General features: G+C 34.9%; 1 protein-coding gene across 6 annotated transcripts in view; it reads right to left on the bottom strand.

The window, feature by feature from the left end:
• Positions 1-22182, bottom strand: part of PCNX1 (pecanex 1) — a 151553-nt gene that overhangs the window by 20315 nt on the left and 109056 nt on the right. For all 6 annotated transcript variants that reach the window (XM_073895437.1, XM_025869773.2, XM_025869774.2 and 3 more), the window contains 10 exons: positions 18958-19067; positions 18254-18359; positions 16699-16791; positions 15890-16040; positions 13323-13464; positions 12432-12609; positions 9535-9643; positions 8593-8722; positions 5218-5276; positions 3261-3476 (listed from right to left, as the gene is read on the bottom strand). In XM_073895437.1, the coding sequence (XP_073751538.1) occupies positions 3261-3476; positions 5218-5276; positions 8593-8722; positions 9535-9643; positions 12432-12609; positions 13323-13464; positions 15890-16040; positions 16699-16791; positions 18254-18359; positions 18958-19067 (1294 nt within the window). The remainder of the gene's footprint in view (positions 1-3260; positions 3477-5217; positions 5277-8592; positions 8723-9534; positions 9644-12431; positions 12610-13322; positions 13465-15889; positions 16041-16698; positions 16792-18253; positions 18360-18957; positions 19068-22182) is intronic.

Here is a 22182-nt window from a genome sequence, read left to right as displayed (position 1 = left end):
TAGTACATAGAAAAGATATGTGGCAAGAGGGAACTTGGAGATTTTGACATTTACTAAGACAGAATGAGATCCTTGTTCAGAGCAGAAGAAAGTGAACAGAGTAATTAATTAATGTGGGACGTTTTTACTCTACCATACAAATCCCAAGATTATTTTCTACCCCAACATGCCCAACATACCCAAAATAATACATTTTACTTAGGAAATGAAGTCAACGATAAGCATAGGAGTTAATATTGGCAACTGAAAAAAGAACTCTGAGACTCGGAGGGGGATTCTAGAATATCCATAAGGAACTATTACCAATTGTTTCCTGGACTAGCTATGTCTTTCAGTCACTTCATAGTGAATATTATCGGTAAAACTAAAACTGGCAGTTATGAAAACTAGACATGTTAAAAGTAATTTGAGTAAAAACCAAGAGGAATCCAATCAGCATAATACATTTTTGACCTATAAAGTTTGACCTGGAAAACTGTACTTGGTTGAAGTAACATTTACAAACAGAAAGTTAGCATTGTAGAAGCTTTAATAAAAAATTTTTGATAGACAAAAAATAACTGATAACTCAAATCTGAGATAAAATTTACATGGAAAAGAATATTGAGAATATCAGTAAAATAAAAACGGAAATGAAATAAATATAAAGGGATTTAACCAAGACATACAGGAAACTGATCAGGAAATTTGTTTAGCTAAATGTCACATGACATTTAGCATCCACTACAAGATACAATAAAATCAATGAATTAAATTGGCTTAATGAAGAATACCCCAGAAAACACATCAAAATGCTCAGGGGATCCAAATATCTGCCTGGCAACATACTGACACTCTTGATTATTTCGAGAGGCAGGAGGTAGATGGGACAGGGAATAACACTCTGAAGGAAAGAAAATAACCAAAGATCACAAGATCTGAGCAAGAATATAATCAGACCTCATGAGAATTCTGGAATGCAGAGAAAGGAGTAACAGCTATATACTTACATCATTTAATCATTCTATAAAATTAACTAATTATTTATTATATGCTAACTGATGAAACAGCAACTAGATACACAGTAATGAATGAAGCAGATAGGATTCCTGCCCTTGAGGAGCTTATAATCTACAGCAAAGGTTTGCAAAATACAGGCTTGGGCCAAATCCAAGCTAAGAATGGTTCTTATATCTTTAAAGCATTGTTTAAAAAAAAAAAAAATCAAAGAAAAATATGGAACAGAAAATGTGCATGCCTCCAAAAGCCTGAATTATTTACCATCTGGCTCTTTATAGAAAAAGTTTGCCAACCCCTGGGCTAGAGAAGAAATAAACTTTAAACAAACACAAATAAATATGAAATTATGAAATTATAATTAAGCTAAGTGCTAAAGAGGTAAAAATGGCAATATGAGAGATAATCATGTGGGACAGGTGGTTAGAGAAGGCTTCTCTGAGAAAGTGATATTTAGGCTAAAGCTTAAAGATAATTAAGGAATTAGCCAGATGGAAGATTGGTGGGAGGAAGGGAGACGGCTGGTACTTTCTAGGCAAAGAGAAAGGCAGTAGGAAGTCCTTAGTAAAGAATTTAGCACAGTTAAGACCCTGAAGGAAGGCCAGTGTGCCTAGAGTGAGTGAGGATGAAGGTATAAAGTGGAGTTGGAGAAACTGGCAAAGACCAGATCACAGTGTGGCAGAGCCTGTTAAGGAGTTTGAATTCTATTTTAAGTGCAATGGAAAGCCACAGACAATTTTAAGAATGAAAGGAACATGATCAAATCTGCCTCAAACAAAACAAAACCAAACAAAAAACCAAAAAAAGCAACACTATGGCTGAGTGAAGACTTACAGGTATCTCTTGCTATCCAAATCCACCACAAATTCAGATAGTAAAATATACTGTGTTCCCAAATCAGTTTGAGTTTTGTTTGGCAAATAGAATTTGAATGGCAAAAAATTTGTCCAAAATTTTATTTGAATCTACTTGGTACCAGAGATTGAAAGTTGGGAGAGTAAGGATTTGGATCAGTTTCTGATTTGGAGAATTTCTGACCAATATGGTGAAATGAGCACGTCCTAAGAAGGACCCTCTTCCAATTCACACAGACAGAAATGCTACATAAAACAGCTTCCCCACACAATGGTTTAAGAAAATAGAAAAAATAAAAAACAAAAAGGTGAAATCTTCAGGTACCAACAATTTAAAAAGACGTTAAAGTCATAGCAGTAGTAGGTGTAGTGGTGAGGTGAGGGATGCTGACTTTCAGATGAGTCCAGCTGGATTCGATGTGAACATCAGGTAAGACTCTAGAGAGATGGAATTAAGGTCTTGGGCTCTGAAGGAGAGGCAGAAACAAACCATAAAACAAGAATAGGACATTTTGAAAGAGAGAAATTGGATGACAAACAGATCACAAATGATAACAAACATCAACATTTACTGCCTTAATTTGAATGCCATACAAGTACAATCTTATTTCCAGTGAATGGAGTAATTTTAGAAAAGTACTTGTTCCATTAACAAAGATATTACCTAACAAAGGTCCAAACCTTCTGATTCAACATCGGGATGAAAATAAAGCTATAGGGTTTAAGTCTGATTTGATCCTCTAGTTAGCCCATTTTAGGAGCCATCTTGGGCCTATCTGGTTTGAACTGGCTTCTTGTGGCTTCTTCGTTTTGGAGTACTGTCAGGATAGGCCTCTGACTTTCCTAAAACTGGCCCTGGCTTCCTCTTTACCGATCTCCAGGCATCCGCTTAGAACCTAACCAACTGCCCACTCTAACAGCTGTAGAGCTCTGTAAATGCACTAAATGCCACTGACTTGTTCCCTTTAAAACTGATCTTAATGTTATGGGAACTTCACTTCAAAACCAAAATTTGTGGAAGACAAAGGCTTGGTATCTACATGAAAGTACTTGGTTAGCTACACACAAAACACGGCATTCTATGCTCCAGCCATCTAACAAATGAACGCAACTTCTCACAAAGAGAATAGGAAGAGAGCAAGCACAAAACAACAGAAATTAAACATCACCAGGAAAATAGTGAGTTATGCAAGAATGATGCTACCTTCACGTATTTTAGCATACCACAAAAATGATTTTTCTCTGAATGTGAAATTTGGAAAAAAATCTAATAATTGCTCTTTTAACAACTCTTCTCATTCCACAACTCCAAACGACCTAATTTTATGCTAATTTTTAATTTGAGATGTAAACACATAAAACTCAGATGTCACGGGAATACGTTACAGAAATAAAAGGTGAGTATCTTACCTCTGAATTCAAGTCCCCGCAGCTGGAAAGTGACCAACCCATTGCCTATCTCTATAAGGTGTACTAATGCATTGAGGTAGTCAGAGGCAAGAATGAAACAGTCCCCTGTACTGTAGTTTCCCCATCGTCCTAGGAGCAAATCACCACAGAGACTGTGTTGTAGGGATCTAGTTAAATGTTCATAAAAGATGGAATTCAGATTGTTGTCATCTGATCCTATAAGAAGGAATTAAACATGTTACATTTTACCCTAAGTCTTCAGTATATCAACAAAATATTAAAATATTAAAACTAATTTCCAGTTAGGATTGTATCTATATTTTCTTGACAAGGAAAATAATATTAACAGCCTTACAATTCCAATATAAAAATGAAACACAGGGTAACGAGAAAAGTTTCAGAATTTAGAGTTAGAAGTCACATAACTTCTCTGACCTCTGACCCCCATCCATAAAATGTGGGCACTAGATTAGATGAAATCTAAGGATTTTCACCTCTTCAATAACCATGACCTCTTCTATCACTATTCAATGAACTCCAACTTATAATGAAAACCACGTAAGAGAAATGAACAAGATAAAGGAATTCAGGATTAGAACAAAAAGATACATTAAAAAAGAAAGTGTGTAAAGGAATACAAAATTTGAACAAACAAGACAGTCCAAAATGAATAGAAGCTGGTCAAAAAAAAAAAAAAAACAACACAAAAACCCCAAAACAACAAAAAACCCCTAAATATTGAGATGGCTAAAACTAGATTAACAGAAATAAACTATATATATAGAAACAGCAGCAAAGAACCTATAAAATTTATTAGAGTCATTCTTTAAGAAAAAAAACTGGGATAAAACTAGCCATCTTTAGAAGTAACCCATCCAAAGCAAAATCTGTAAACAGGTACCCATAGTATAATACTGGAGGAAAGCAAAATACACAAAGCTTACTATTTTAAACTCAGCCTACAAAATAAAATAATGAAAAGGGTACTCCAGATACTAATTCAGTAAGATGGTCATTATCTAATGCCCTGTCTGCTCATTTCAGAAGTATGCATATTAATTCAGGTCTTTTTGATATGCAGGATGGCATCACTAGCATCATGAGAATTCTAAGCCCCTTATACATGGACATATTAGAGCTGGGATGGTTGTTTATCTACCAGAATGTGATAATGACAGGCATTATCAAGTAACTAGTCCTCTTTAATCCAATTTTATAATTATAAAACTATCTGGTTATTGTTAATTTAGTTTCTCAAGTAGAACAGTTGAAGGAATCAGCATTTGAAGGAATCTGAGAGTCAAATGGATACAAATGCTCCAGTCTATCTGAGAGTAAGATTTCTTTTAGTAAATTAATACATTGGAATTCTGGTTAATTTCTTATGGTTGGATTAGTGAGATTCACCCTCTGTGTGTCAGATTACTAACAGGTAGGTGGACAAAAGGATGTTTCCCAAATGATGAAACTAAGGAACCAGACTTTAGACAATGGAACCACCACCAAAATGCCATCCACTGAAACTCTACCTCGAGGGCCATTTGGCTGCCCTACATGACATCTCTACAATCAACAAACTAAATGAAATTAAATGAACATTTACCTAAACATTCAGAGAAGCGGGAGAAGCAAATATATTAATACACCTGTTGGTTAGATTGCATACTCTTTAATACACTTGACCAGTTTTACTTTAACTGTTCTACTTTTTAAACTATGTAAGAACAATCTTTGAATGACATTTTTTTTATTCCTATGAACATTCTTAAAATGCATTTTATAAAAGATGGGTTAGATACTTGAATTCACACTTTGCTAAAGCAGAACAAGAAGCAAAGGATATATAGTCTTTTAAAAATGATCACTTGGAACTCACAAAGGATTCCCAACTAGTTGGGAGTGAAATATATATATAACAAATTCCTTAGACTTGCTTCTTTACTCACAGAGCTTTTACCTGGATTTCTATCAAGCTGGGAAGCCAATCTGGTATTTGAATGATCCACCCGTTTTGTGCTGAAGAAGGCAAAACAGAACATTTTTGGTAACCTTTAATTAAAAAGAAGAAAACTGTACAATATAAATGATAAAGATTATCACTTCATGAATATCTCTGAGAAAAACCTATGATTGGTATATATTGATAAAATTCCTCATGAGCATACTTTTAGGGGTAAGGTTTTTTTACTTGCCCACCTCCATCATACATAAACATACAGTTTTTACCTAACTGGTGTTTCACTGAACAGGGTAGAAAGACATTAATGAGTTTAATGCCCCCCCCCAAATTGATCAGGATGAAACATGTGTCCTACATGCAGTTCTTAGAAATACACAGTGCATGAAACATTCTGTGCAAGGAGAAGGTGCATTTATTAATGTCCAGTGGTAGAGTGTTCTTAGAACAGTGGTTTCCAAAATATGGTCCACAGAACCCAAAGCAGGGGACTCAAGATCCTTTTAGGGAGCTTTCCAGATGAAAATGATTTTCATAATAATACTGAGCTGTTGTTCACTTTTTCACTGTGTAGACAACTGCATTAATGGTGCAAACGTAATAGTGGGTAAAACTACGGGCACTTCAATATGAATCAAGACAGTGGCACCAAACTGTATTTTGCACTGCCAAATATGCACAAGAAAAAATAAACAAAAATTCGAGTTTTGCTTCAAAATGTCTTTAATGAAGCAATAAAAAAAATTAATTTTATTAAATCACAACCCACCACTCAGTAAAGTCTTTTTAATATTGTGTGTAGCAAAATACACATAAAGCATTCTGCTGCATTCTGAAGTAGGATGGTTGTCTCAAGGGAAAGCATTCATGTAGTTACTTGAATTCCAAGCTGCACTAGCTCTTTTTTTCATAGAACACCATTTTTACTATGATTATTCAGACTTACATACTTGACAGACTTTTCTCAAAAATGAAGAAAGTGAGTCTGTCCTGTCGCAATAACAAAATTAAAGTTTCTAAGCAAAAATTAGAATTTGGGAAAATGTATATATATATTTATCAACAAGCTTGATAGCTTAGTAATGCTTAAACACTTTTCTTTAGAGATTGGTGGGGATATGAATGAATACATTTTTTTAATATTATATAATGAAATGTATCAAGATCTTGATCAAGATCGAGAATTGTTAAGATCTACATTACCCAGTGAACCAATATTTTCTAAATGATCAATAAATGGGTAAAAGATCCATTCAAAGTTTAACAATTATCAGTGGATTTTGATGTAACACAGTTCCAAAAATTCATGGGGCCAAGGGCAGGCCGCCCCAAGATGGGCCACTTTGACATGAACATTATTTTGAATTAAAATCAATCAAGGGGCGCCGAGGTGGCTCAGCCAGTTAAGTGTCTGCCTTCGGCTCAGGTGATGATCCCAGGGTCCTGGAATTGAGCCCCGTATTGGGCTCCCTGCTCAGCAAGGAGCCTGCTTCTCCCTCTCCCTCTCTGCCTCGCTCTCAAATAAAAAAAATCTTTCAAAGAAAATAAAAAATAAAAGCAATCAAAACTCAGCAGATTCAGGAAAAGATCTTTACCTCCCTCTCAACTGCTTGCTTATATCACAAAGAAAGCTATTAACAGAGATTCCTCTTTACCTAAGAAACTTATCTATAAAATGGGGTAACCTTTGTTTTCCAAACACCTCCTTTCACCTTCTTGCTAATGATCTTTCTCCCCTTTGTATCCTAAGACCCTTACCCCACTCCTTAATTCACAGAAGCATCATGTTACCTGTCTTTGGAATTTCCATGTCTGTGTGGATTCCCCGTATGTGCACATTAAATTTGATTTTCTCCTGTTTATCTGTCTCATGTCAATTTGATTCTTAGTTGAACTGGAAGGACTTTGAAGGGCAGAGGAAATACTTCTTCCCCAACAATAGATATGGTTTTAGACTCTATACTGCAACTAATTTTTAGGAACTACCATGTGTCGACTTTTAGTGAAGGATCAAAGAAAAATATCCACAATTGTCTAAAAAGGCTATTACAATACTTCTTTCTTTTCTAACTATGTGTCTGTGTGAGGCCAGATTTTCTTCATATACTTCAACTAAAACAACATATTGCAACAACAGATTGGCTGCAGAAGCAGACAGGAGAATCCAGTTGTCTTTTACTGAGCCAGACACTAAAGAGATTTATAGAACTACAAAAACAGTGACACTCTTCTCACTGATTATTTTTGGTGATGTGGAAAACATAGTAATTTTCATTACAAAAATATTATATTTACACATAATGGATTTATTGTTGCTATTTTTAAACTAATTAATAAACATTTGAATTTTTCTGAGTGTTGATTTCTAATATAGTAACTATCTGTAGATAAAACCTGTATCAACAAAAACTCGTTGGAGACTTTAATAACTGTGAAGAGAGTAAAGGGGTCCTGAGACCAAAACTGTCGCCACAGACATTATTTTGGGCTCAATTTAAGTTAGCTGAGAACAGAATATAAATAACACTGAAATTCATAAAAGAGAAACACCATGTATGGTTTTAGATGAAAGACGAGAGCAAAAGCTTCAAATCCCCAAGCTAGTCCATTGTTTAAAACGTGAGACTACTACTTTCATTTATTATACACACTAACTTGTAGAAGTACAGAAAGAAAGGAAGCAGTCAAGAAGATGGCCTGTAGAATTAAAAAGTAATATAAGCTCTTTCTGAATCAATATGTTAATACATGTTAAGAGCCTTAATATGTTTAGGCTCCATGACTCAGTAATTCCCCTTTTGAATAATCTTTCTTAAATTTAAAAAAAGAAAAGAAAAGAAAGAAATTTGGAGAGATTACATAAAGGATAGTTAGCAGGCATCAGATGAAACATTTAGCCAAAGGAACTAAATCTAAATGGAGAAAATACTTTATGCACAAAGATGGTCATTAAAAAATTATCCTCTTGAAAAACCAGAAATAATCTACAGAAAATTTAGCTCTGCAAATAGCTACTTCTAAGAAAACTATGAGATAATTATGACTGCTATGATGAAATAACATTGTATAATAGCATAAAGTCTCAGAGTAGTATTAATGTGGGACCAACTCAAAGAAACAGCATTAAAAGAAAAAAGACAGAAAAATTAGTATATTCAACATAAACTAGGTTTTAAAAAAATCTTAGAAAAACTGGCAGAGAAAAATATAGTTATTCTGACTCTTCTAATTTTATATGATTTTGAAACTTCAAGAGCATTTATAATAGTTTTAGCAAAATATTTCAACACAAAAAATTATTGTAATAATTCTGTTGATAGTTTTTATTATTAAAGAATAGATAAAATCAGCTTTCAAATGTTTTATTGTACTCACTTATAGTCTCTCTCCCAGAATTTCACAGGTCGAACATATGAAGTGATGAATATTGCACTTCCCAGAAAGGGATTTAGTGGAGTAGAAAAAAAGGCAGATACAGCAGCCTGAACAAACAACATGGCTGAATCTATGAAAAAACTGGTTAAGGATTTTTAATATTCATTTGAGTGAGTGCACGTGTGTGCGCACACACACAAACACACACACAAATACATCTCACAAACATACTGTGTTTACAGCAATGAGAACAATATGGTTCATCAGAGGAACACAAAAGAGGGTGTCATTGGACAATATAAGGGGGTACAAGCAGAAAGACACAGCGAGGAAAAGTACACCCTGGCATGATGCTTTGAAGGGAGTCAAATAAATATTTGCTAATATGTATTTGGTAAAAGTCCATACATTAAGTCTTGAATAAATATGCTTGGGTTTAATTTTCCAAAAGATCAAACTAAAATTTACAGATACAAAAAGTCTGCTTTTCAACATCAATGTGGTCACTACCTTTACTTTTATTTAGATAGTACTTTTAAGAAATGATAAGAATAGAAAATTTTAAACATAGTTCAATTACAATCATATGATTATGAAAAATGTACTTTCATTCGTTTAAAAATATTTCTAAACATTTTGTATTTATTTAAAAATTCCTAGACTTTAATGCTTACATATGTAAACATAAAATTTTAAATCAGCATTACTTAATTATAAAATCTTAATACTGTCCTCATGTGCAGATGATCTGTGGGTCACAAATGTTAACACAAGTTAAACAATCAAAATAGGTACAGACAGGGACTCAAAGGACTGAGAATATTTGATAATTTACCAACTAGCAATCTATATTCTATGCCTATAAAAGGTTATGCCTACAAACCAACATTCTCATTAAGGATGTGACTGCCCTTTCTTATACAACTTTTATTAGAAGGATACGGGGCACTGCAAAGGGCTGAGCAAAAGCATGGAAAGCAGAGCCCCATGTAATCTGCCATGGGGCAATGTAAGTGTATACAAACTGCAATTTATAAAGGAGTTCCCAAAGCTGTAGGAGGAAAAGAAAAACAATCAGTAAAAAACTTATCATCAGACACTTCAATTAGAAAATGAAAGACCTCTAAAATGTATTGTTTTTCTGATAGGAAAATGGCATTGAAATTATTCGCCATTTGATAAAAGGAAAAGACGTGTCAACTGCCAAAACACTGAATATATATTTAAGTGCAGACAGCTAGCTGATTTTTGGACTTGTGTTTCATCTGTTTAAAAAACTCTATGCCCGGGCACCTGGGTGGCTCAGATGGTTAAGTGTCTGCCTTTGGCTCGGGTCATGATCCCGGGGTCCTGGGATCGAGTCCCGCATCGGGCTCCCTGCTCCCTGGGAGCCTGCTTCTCCCTCTGCTTCTCTCTCTCTCTCTCATGAATAAATAAATAAAAATCTATAAAAAACAAAAAAACAAAAAACTCTATGCCCTCTACTGGTTATAGTACTACTACTACAAGCAAAACATAGAAAGGTAGGAAATCTAGGTGTTTATAAAGCTTAAGAAATTCATACATATTTTTATTCCAGGACACATTTTCCTCAAGTTTAGTGCTTTGAAAACTGAGTATGTTTTAAATGCAATGTCAAAAGAAATTTGAAAGCAGCCAGGTAGGAAATAAAGTTGTAATACGGTTGTCACTGCCTGTCTGCCTAAGGATTTAGTAGTGCACATCAGGCGTCTGTTCTTAATCCCAATTGTGATTGTCAATGGAAACACAATACACACTTTAATTTTCTGTAAATTAGGATTTGTTTTGTTGCTGAACATGTCTTCAACACTGAAACAGAATGACTGTGTTTGCACAAAACTGCCTCTGTAGCTCAGGCAGTGCGAGACCCACCTCACAAAACAGACAGGTTCTTAGGGGCAAGAGGTTCAAACTAATTTGGTGCTGTGATTCGGGCACTAAACACCTCGTACTTAAGTTGTTCAACGAATTGCAAATGAACCAGTTTAACTTCCAATTTAAAAAAGAAATTACAACTTCAACCAATTACAAAATGCAGATGGATGCCTGCATTCTTTGCCATGATTCAAAATTATGCCGGTAATCCTTAATGAGGATGTGATCAGGATGACAGAAGTAAAGGCAGCATTTAGATTATCAAGATGCCATTATAACTGCCTGAAAGCAGTACTTCAGAAAACTTCAGATTCTAAATGTGAACCAGACTGAACTCAAATTTTGACTGTAATGTTGAAGAAAAAATGATACGCATTACAAAGTTAAGTGGTTAGTGGGTAAAAGCACTTTTGTACACATTCATAGTAATTTCTTCCTATAAGATTATTTAATTGGTGGTGCCTCTTACAATGATATCTTAAAAAATTTATCGAGAGATCCCTTGAAAATTACTTGCTTACTACCACTGTTATGTTCTATTAGCTAACCTCACACAATGCAAAGTCCTTAAGGGCAGAGCTTTCCCTCTGTGCTCGGTGATGTAGCCTAAGCATCTAGAACAGTCCTGGAGCATTGGTATGCTCTGAAGGACAATTTGCTTAACAAACAAAAGTATTAAGAAAATCCAAACTAATGCAAATTAAGTCTATTTCAGAGATGCTTTCTATTTTACTGAAACTTTCACTTTTTTCCCAACTAGTATACAATTTCCAACCTAAATATTTAAATTTGTGAGAAACCACATGCTTCTTTGTACAAACAATTCTTTGATTAACTTTCTGGCTTCCTCCTTTGGTTAGCCATGCTCACTAGAAGAGGAAATAAATGATAAAAATGCATACAAATTAGTGATTGAACAAATATAACACTACAGTATTTTAGAAACTACTTAGTACAGTATTTAGCCCAATATTTTGAAATTGACTAACACTAAAACCTTGTTCAGATTAATGGTTTTCCATTTGTACTGTTCCCACCCTAGGTTAGACCTCTATCACATCTAAATTACTGTCAACAGTCTCTTAAACTGTTCTCCGTACCTTTAGGTTCTCTCTTCCCCAATTCATCCCAAATTTGGCTGACCAGGCTAACTTGCCTAAAACTGGGCTTTCATTGTGTTTTGTAGCTGTCATATGCTTCAGCTCTCTGTTACCTATCAAATGGGATAATATATGTCAAAGGCCTTTGTATGTGGTCAGTGTTAACATGAAATCTAAGCTCAATTTAACTTAGAAATAATCTGACTCACAACCTATTTCATTTAGAAAGGTAGTATGGTTCAGCAAAAAGATTCTTAGAAAGGGAGGCAGGAGACCCAGGTTTTGCCATCTCATTTGCAAAAGGACTAAAAGTACTTCTCTTAGGGGTGGATAATAAATCTTAGAAACATTTCATAATTTTCAGAGTATTCTGTAAATGTCAACATCAAACTAGTTCTGATTCCTCCCACACGGCCTCACTGGCCTCAGTATCTACCATCTTCATTCAGCTATCAGGTTATTTCCTCCCTCCATCTATCCAGCAGCCCACAGCCCAGTTCCATTATTACCATGTCTATTTCTAGAATTATTCAAAACCACACCCACTTTTGGAAGATCCTATATATTTAAAAATACATAGCTAATGGTGTTTCTCTAATTTTTCTATATAACTTAATCTTATCTCCCCACCTATAGCAAGAAATATGTCTTTTATGGATCATAGTGACTAGCACTGTTTAGGGATTTTAAAATTCTTCTAAAATAACTGGTTGATTGAAGAAAGATATTACTTAAAAGATAATGAAGCAAATGAAATGCAAGTAGAATCCTCACTAAACAGTGTATTAGTCAGGGCAATAATACTTTTTACAGATAGGGATATTCCTTTCAGTAATAAAGTACCTTGTTGAAGAGTATGGACATGAAGAAGAGATCCAACAGCATGGTCTCTGAAAATGCTTCATAGTCAATTTTGAAGAACAGCACAGTAAAGATGACTGTGACATACTGATATGTAGGGCTGCTAAAAGAGGACCGTAGCAACTTCAGACCAGCAATGGTGATCATTAAAGCACCTAACCTATGATATAAAGAAAGCAAAACTCATCAATGACTGAGAACTTCAGAAAAATCACCATTTCATTAACAATGCTTATAAAATATATCTATCAAATATAAACTTTTGAAAACGATTTATACAGCTAGGCAAATCGCATCCTAAAAAATAAACTATTATAGTATTTCCTTTTAACAATATGTAATATGGTTCTTATTCCTTTATATAAATAAGCATGTTTAAAAAAATAAGTAACAGTATTGCAATTCTAATATATGGTTCTCCAGTTTCTGGATATTTTTATTGCTTTAGTATTAACAGCATTTAGCATATAAAAAAACATGTATTAAGGCTTACCCAACATGCACCTAGCCTAGTGGGTAGGCTTATAGGATGACTACACAGGCAAGTGACCACCTCTATAGCCTGATTTACAAAATACACAAAAACAGACATCTCTCAAACTTACCACCTAATATTAAAAATTAATTTTATTTAATAAATGTCCTCTCATAAAATATTAGTTGAGGATAAGATGTCTGGAGTAGTGTGATACACAAGAGCAGAAACAGATATTCAGGCAAGGGAAGTTAAAGACACAATTTCACCTGAATTTTTTTTATCTCATAGCGCATTGCACCAAAGAGACAATTATTTGCTACTTGATCAATGTATTAGGACATTGCTTATGACAGCCCCTAGAAGTTAAACATAGATGAGAGGAGTATTGTACTTACTCTGTATCCAGTTTTTTTGGACTAGCAATTGTCTCTGCACTGTTACTAAGTTCACTGAGAACAATCAATGGATAGATGATATTCTTCTCCACAAAAAGAAGCCACACGTGAAGTTTCTCAAACCACATCATAGTGGCTGCATCTAACAAAGCAATATAAGGAGATCACATTATCTAATGTATAAAATATAGGCATACCTCATTTTTATTGTGCTTTACTTTATTCCGCTTTCCAGATACTGCATTTTTTTATAAATTCAAGTTTTATGGAAACCCTGTGTTGAATAAGTCTACCAGCACCATTTTCCAACAGCATTTGCTCACTTCATGTCTGTCACATTTTGGTAATCCTTGCAATATTTAAAGCTTTTTCATTATATTTGTTATGGTGATCTATGATCAGTGATCTTTGATGCTACTGTTGTATCTGCTTTGGGATAACATGAACTGCACCAATATAAGATGGCAAACTTAACCAATAATGTATGTGGTCTGACTGCTCTGCTGACCAGCTGTTCCCCCATATCTCTCCCTCCTTTCAGACTTCCCTATTCCCTGAGATTGAAATTAGGCCAATTAATAACTCTACAATGGCCACTTATAAGTGTTCAAGTGAAAGGAAGAATTGCACATCTCTCATTTTAAATCAAAAGCTGGAAATGATTAAGCCTAATGAGGAAGGCATGTTAAAAGCTAAGATAGGAGCGCCTGGGTGGCTCAGTTGGCTAAGTGTCTGCCTTCAGCTCAGGTGATGATCCCAGGGTCCTGGGATTGAGCCCCACGTTGTGTTCCCTGCTCAGCAAGGAATCTGCCCCTCCCCTTCCTTCTGCCTCTGCCCCCAACTTGTGCGCTGTCTCTCAAATAAATAAAATCTTTAAAAAAATAAAAATAAAATAAATAAAAAATAAAAGCCAAGATAGGCCAAAACCTAGGCCACTTGTGCCAAACATTCGCCAAGCTATGACTGCAAAGGAAAAGTTCTTTAAGGAAATTAAAAGTGCTGCTCCAGTGAACATACAAATGATAAGAAAGTGGAACAGTCTTATTGCTGATATGGAGAGAGTTTTTGTGGTCTGCACAGAAAATCAAACCAGCCACATTCCCTTAAGCCAACACCTAAACTAGAGCAAGGCCCTCACTCTCTTCAATTCTGTGAAGGCTGAGACAGGTGAGGAAGCTGCAGAAGAAAAGTCTGAAGCCAGCAGAGGTTGGGTCACGACGTTAAAGGAAAGAAGCCGTCTCCACATCCAAGTGCAAGGTGAAGCAGCAAGTGCTGATGGAGAAGCTGCAGCAAGTTATCCAGAAGATCTAGCTAAGATCATTCATGAAGGTGACTGCAGATTTTCAGTGTAGACTAAATAGCCTTCTGTTGGAAGAAGATGCCATCTGGGACTTTCATAGCTAGAGAGAAGTAGACACCTGGCTTCAAAGCTCCAAAGGCCAGGCTGATTCTCTTGTTAGGGGCTAATACAGCTGGTAACTTTAAGTGGAAGTCAGTGCTCATTTACTATTCCAAAAATCCTCAGGCCCTTCAGAATGATGCTAAATCTACTCTGCCTGTGTACTACAGATGAAACAACAAAGCCTGGATGATAGCACATCTATATATGACATAGTTTACTGAATATTTCAAGCCCACTGCCGAGGCCGACTGCTCAGAAAAAGAGATTCCTTTCAAAAGAATGCTCTAAGCAATTTTACTAAAAGTCCCAGGAAATTTGCTTTGAGAATGCACAGTCAAGTTTGATATAGAAAGCTTTTAAAAGCTTCAGAGTTCTCTAAACAAGTATCTCCAAACAATTGAAGAATTTACTATCATAATTCACTAACTGAAGAAAAAGTTTTACGAAAAACCACTGGCTTGTTTAATCACAGATATATAATAAATGATGACATAGTTAGGAACTTTTATTATTTCTCTAAAATGCGGAAGTATGGTATATCACAGGTCAGGGGGCCAATGAACAAAGACCAACTACTTATGACAGGAAAAACAAGTCTGGATTTAAAATGGACTGGACTTCTACCTCTTTTTGAGTTATTTTATACTTTATCCCAAATCTGAATAAGTAAGAACAATTACAAGTGTTTTAAACTTCTTTTCATCTGATCTACTCTTATACCCTTCTCTAGTAGGAAATAGTATCACTGGTGGAAACAGGAACAAAGTTCTCTCTATTCCTCCTATGCTTTGAGCTAAAAATATTTCAAATAGAAGTTTTAAGGAGAACTGGAGTGCCTATATATAGAAAAGAAAAATCAGGTAACGGGTAAGGACTGGAAAGAGAAGCCACAGACATGCACGGGATTCGTCAATGAGAGGTCTGTGAAGAACACTATAGAAAGGAAGTAATTTTATTTTGTGCAAGTTAGCATTGTGGCACTGACATTTATACTTCAACTGAAATTAAAGCATCCTGCAAAAGGTTTGACTCATTACAACTTCAAATCTAAGTATAACAAACACAAGCCAAGTGTTACTTGATGATACTTATTTAACCGTCATCTGCTAAAGTTTAAAAAAAAAATCCATAATATTAAAAAGAGCAGAGTTAACGAAATACTTACTCCGAACTTCGTACTGATTGTACTCCACTGTCTTCAGCAGAGGGTGGGAGAAGCAGTGCCATGGTAGCTGTTTTCTGAGTTGAGGCAACACATAATGGGTTACAAAACCCACAAAGCCGACCAATGCATACAATACATACTTGAGAGCAGGCTAAAAGAAGAATAAAATTAGGAAAATTAAAAGTGATTTTGAGATCCATAGAACTTCTAATTTGTCAGTTCCATTTTCTACTTATTAACAGAAAATAGCAAAGTCAATTTTTGAATCTAAGAACCAAACATTTGTCAACAGTTAACACTGCTTTCTTATGTGGCTTTTCCAAAATTTGTACCAGGGTTGCCCTTATGATCAATAGGTACAGAAGAAGTGGTGATATGTCACATCTGACATCAATTATAAAAGACTGCAGCTTCTGTCTTGGGCTTTCTCTCTCTAGGACCACTGGCTCTGGGGAAAACCAGCTGCCATTTTGTGTGGATACTCAAAGCAGCCTATGGCGAGGGCCACATGGAGAGGAATTCAGATCTCTGGCCAATGGTCATCAAAGAACTAAGGCCTGTTAACAGCCTTGGTTCATGGCAGCCCCATATGACTGCAGCATCAAACACAGCCCGAACTGGGATCATCTAGCTAAGCTACAATCAGATTCATGACCCAGAGAAACCATGAGAAAATAAATATTTGTTGTTAAAACTGAATAAACGAAAAGTCATAAATTTCAGCATTATGGACAAATATTACAATCAAATAAAAAAATGAGTCTCAACAGTTATTTTCCCCCAATCAAAAGATCAAAATGATTCTTTACCTGCAATACTGTGAACACTGTGCTTACATGAATAGCAAAATATAGCACACCAATTACAATGCATACTACTAGGTCAGACTGTAAACGCTCACTCTGTGGAACAAAACAGAATTATCCAACAGTTACATAAAATTTAAAAATATGTATTTCTTTCATTCCCACTGACAAAGTAATAATTCTTCATTGATCCTATTCTTCTAGATAGTTCTTACATATAATAATTGGCTATAATAAGTATTTTCTTCCCCAATTTCCTTATATTCTGGTTTTGACACTATAATACCAAGGAAATGAAACTAGTTCTACACACTGTATAACATATTAAAACAAAGTCTTTTATTTTATTTTAAAAGATTTTATTTTTTACATAATCTCTACACCCAACATGGGGCTCAAACTCACAACCCTGACACCAAGAGTCCTATGCTCCAATGATTAAGCCAGCCAGGTGCCCCTATAACAAAGCCTTTTAGAATGAAGACTTTTTCCCCCATTAATCTGTAAGTTTGATTTTTACATATGGGAAAAGGAAATGAGGTATTTAAGTCAATATATCAGTTACAGAGGATACTCTTTTGGATAACAAAGTTATATTTTCACTGGTTTTTTAAAACGTTGAAACTGCATGTCTTATTTTACTTACTGGATTTTGATTCTTTTAGTGGTTGCAGTAAACCAGAAATGTCTCAATATCTTGACTGATCATCAATTGACCTGCAGATTTATGCTAATTTTAAGCTAGATTCAGAAATATCTTACTACATTTAACATGAAATGTCGTTTGCTAACATGGAAACTAAAGTCAGAAAAAACTGTTTGAATGCTATCCTGAAATAGTTTTGTATTACTAAAGTTTCTGAGAATATGTGAACAGCTCAAGTTCAGTAAAGGTAAATATAACTAATTCAAGACCTATATAAATTTAGTTTTTCACAAGTAGAAATAATCTAAAATAACTTAGAAAAAAATGTTTTATGCTTTGTCCATAAAGCAGATATGAATCCATAAAATTCATTTTTCAAGTAATTACTAAAAGAATATAGACAATATTGAATTCACTAAACTAGAAGATTTTTAAATTACTACATTTTCTTAAACATATTAAATTAGTACAGATAACCGCTCTCTCCTTCAATCTGAAAAATAAACACACATATACTTTTCAGATGGTCCTAAAGGAATAAAGCACACTAGAAGACCAGCAGATGATTTACAAGGACATAGTTTTATCAATAAGAACAATAACAACAAAACCTAATTTATGTTAAAATATGCATCTTTCAAATCCTAGTTTAAACTGAATGGGATTAAGAATTCTATAAACAATGAAATTACTTCATTTCACCTAATTTGAAAATGAATGTTTAGCATATTCTTTTACACAGAAACAACCTTTGAAGAATGAGCATTTAACAGGTTAAAATGTGACATAAAGGCAGTCAACAATATACACCTATACATACATTTTCCCCAATTACAAAGGCCTTCATTATATAAAATGATGAACTGTTTAAAATTTACATCTTTCAGGTGATTGTAAAAAGCTAAAACTTACAACAGAATTTCTAAGTTTTTCAGGCAGTGGATCTTTTACTTCAGACAGAGGGTCTTCTGGATTTTTCTCTTCTGTTTTTGGAAAAATCTTGGATTGCACCAAAGAGCTTTAAATTAAAAAAAGAAAAAGAAAGAAAGAAAAAGAATTAATAAAGAACACATTCATAACCTGAAAACCAGTACTTCAAATGACAAATGAAGTTTATGATAAAAAAATCAAGTGTTCAGGGGTGACTGGGTGGTGCAGTCGGTTAAGTGTTCAACTCTAGGTTTCTGCTCAGGTCCTGAGATCAAATTCCACATTGGGCTCCCACACTCGATGAGGAGTCTGCTTGAGATTCTCTCTCCCTCTGCCCCTCCCAATCATGCACGTATGCTCACTCTCTTGCTCTCTAAGATAAGCATTCCAAGTATATTTAATCATTAGCAAATGATAATGTCTAAAGAGTTTACAATGCTATAAATAAGCATACAAGGAGAATATTTTTATTAAAATATATTTTTAATACTTTTAGGAGAGAAAATGCTAACAAATATTCCCAGCCAAACTGGTTAGAATGATCCAATGTTAATATATTTGAAACCCAATACAGATTAAGTCAACTGCACTTTGACAAGGCAGTAGGAAAACAGATCCTGAAAGTTAAATTTGAAAGAAATGTGAACTTATTTAAATTTAATTCAATAACAACTGATTTCACTTACAATAGTACAGATGGATCGCTGCTTTGTCGGCTGAGATGATAGGATACTGCCACTAATAAACCACAAAAAATGGAGAAAAGTACTGGAATATGCTGGCCATCCCAAGAATCCTGTTGGGAAAAAAGTTTCATAGAACAATATGCATCTAATTTATCATCTATCATATAATTCTTTTATGTCAGTATTTTGGAGGAAGATAATTAAATTTACCAAAAACTTTTTAGCCATATTATTAATTGTATTTTATTCCAGATAAATTTAGATTTAGTACTTTCTGATCATCTTCAGATTTCTTTTGGTACTAAGTTCTATTTACACGCTAAGGATAGTACATTTGCTTCTGATACATGCTGCTGTCAATTTCTTTCACATCTCAAGTGGTATTAAGCTTATGGTAAACTACATTTTCCCTTTAGAAAAATGAAATAACTTGGTGCAACACGTTTGATTATATATAATAATGGAATAGGGACAACACATTAGCTAACAGAAGACACATTGCTGTGCTTTTATCCTGATACCTTTGCTCATAATATGCCATTACTTCATTATCTTCCAGAAAACTCAATAGGCATTCAGTGCTCTTGAATAATAAACTGCATATTCCCCAAAATAAATAATGCAAAGGCTAGCTTCTAAAGTCAACCAAACATGTGGATGTGGATATGTCATGTCATGTCTGCTCACTGCAATATTTCTGGAGTCTAATAGCATGGTACTTGGTAAAGAGTAGATAATACTGATAAAAGAATAGTTAATAGTTCTTATGTATGGCCACTGAGTAAACAGCATTCTATCCCTTCTTCTTTCTCTGGGATTCAAGAAGGGGAATCCAAATAGTAGCTTATTATACAACTTGTTTTTTTTTTTTTAAATAATAAAGTTTTGAAAATTGTTACACATCACAACATACAGACCTTTTTGTGATGGCTACATCAAAATATCATTATCCTCATATTGACCATTAGGTGTCAAGCCCCATTCTTAGATCTTTGCTAAGTATTTCCTAAACAATTCTTTTTTTCACTTTATTTTTTAAATTTTTTATTGTTGTTAATCACCATACATTATTAGTTTTTGATGTATTGTTCCATGATTCATTATTTGTGCATAACACCCAGGGCTCCATGCAGAGTGTGCCCTCTTTAATACCCATCACCAGGCTAACCCATCCCCCCACCCCCCTCCCCTCTAGAACCCTCAGTTTGTTTTTCAGAGTCCATCGTCTCTCATGGTTCATCTCCCCCTCCTTTTTTTCTTAACATATATTGCATTATTTGTTTCAGAGGTACAGATCTGTGATTCAACAGTCTTGCACAATTCACAGCGCTCACCACAGCACATACCCTCCCCAATGTCTATCACCCAGCCACCCCATCCCTCCCACCCTAAACAATTCTTATGATCATCCTTGGAGATATATACTATTGCTTCCCAGTTTATAGATGAGAAAACTCAGGCGCAAAGGGTTCAAGTAATTTGTTCAGTTAAGTGGTGGAGCCAGGAACTGAAGCTCCCGATGTCTGGATTTACTGAGAAGGAAGTTAAACAATATAGGAATTTGAGAATGAGAGAGAGAGAAATACATAAAGAGAAAACAAAATGTATGTTGGAATAGCATTTGCACAGTGATAATAAAAGGAAACATATCAGGTATATGAGAGAGACAAGGAAGACCACATGTGGTTGAGATGTGCAGTGAGAGGTGACAAAAAGTTAAGGCTACAACTTCCATAAAGCACAGTCCATGGGTAATGCATAAAACTTGACAAAATATTGGGCGCCTGGGTGGCTCAGTTGGTTAAGCGACTGCCTTCGGCTCAGGTCATGATCCTGGAGTCCCGGGATCGAGTCCCACATTGGGCTCCCTGCTCAGCGGGGAGTCTGCTTCTCCCTCTGACCCTCTTCCCTCTCGTGCTCTCTATCTCTCATTCTCTCTCAAATAAATAAATAAAATCTTTAAAAAAATAAAAAAATAAAAAAATAAAACTTGACAAAATATAAGAAGTGTAAGTTAGTTACTTAAGACACTGGGAGGCAAATACCAAAAGAATCAACTCAAAGAGGGCACGTACTGAATGGAGCACTGGGTGTTATATGCAAACAATGAATCATGGAACACTACGTCAAAAACTAATGATGTACTGCATGGTGATTAACATAATAAAATTTACAAAACAACTCTAAAAAAAAAAAAGAATCAACTCAAAGAATTGAAAGTGGTAACTCTAAGGAAGGGATAAAGAGGTAGGGGATGGTTGTTCCTGGTGATAAGTCTTGTAGAAATATCTGATTCTTTGAAAGATACACATGCACAACTTTAGTAAACATTAAAACTAATAAAAAGATGTCCCGCTTCAGAAAACTAGCAATTCCATTTCTAGGGATTTACCCAAGAAAAATTAAAACATATGTGTGTTCATCGAAGCTTTATTCATACTATTCCTAAACTCTAGGGGCGTCTAGGTGGTTCAGTCTGTTAAGACTGTGCCTTCGGCTCGGGTCATAATCCCAAGGTCCTGGAATCGAGCCCCACATCGGGCTTCCCGCTCAGTGTAGAGTCTGCTTCTCTAGCTCCCTCTGACCCTCCCCTCGCTTGTGCTCGCTTTCTGTCAAATAAATAAATAAATAAAGTCTTAAAAGAAAACATTCCTAAACTCTAAACAACTCAGATCTTCACCTCTAAGGCAGCAGAGAAGTTGACATATGCATACAATGGGAATAGGGACAATTTAAAACTAAATGGGATATTTTCCTGCAATAAAAAGGAACACATAATGTGAATGAATATCAAAACGTTATATTGAACAAAATACATCAGCTACAAAAGAGGTATGATTCCATTTATATGAAGTTCAAGAACCCCAAATCTATAGTAAAAGTGGTTGGGGCAGGGGGCATAGAAAAAGGAACACAAGGGAAATTTCGTGGGGTGATGGAACTGTATCTTGAGAAGGGTATGTATTACCCAGATATATGGATTTGCTAAAACTTATCAAATTGTGTAATTAAGACACATGGATATCACTCTATGTAAATTTTTCTTCAATTAAAACAAGTGTTTGGAGAAAACGAAAGATTCCTGCCTTTATCTGACAAATGCTTGACACTACTTTTTATTGTTCTCAAAGGAAAAACATACGTACATTGATCTCAAAATCACTTAGTTACTAGGAATTTATAATAATCAACATTTAATATAATTCATGAATATTTAAATAGATA

The sequence above is a fragment of the Callorhinus ursinus genome, unplaced genomic scaffold (genome assembly GCF_003265705.2).
Source record: "Callorhinus ursinus isolate GAN/ISIS: 27379988/994484 unplaced genomic scaffold, GSC_fseal_2.0 scaffold8, whole genome shotgun sequence".
NCBI classification, from domain to species: Eukaryota; Metazoa; Chordata; class Mammalia; order Carnivora; family Otariidae; genus Callorhinus; species Callorhinus ursinus.
This window is presented reverse-complemented; position numbering and strand designations above follow the sequence as displayed.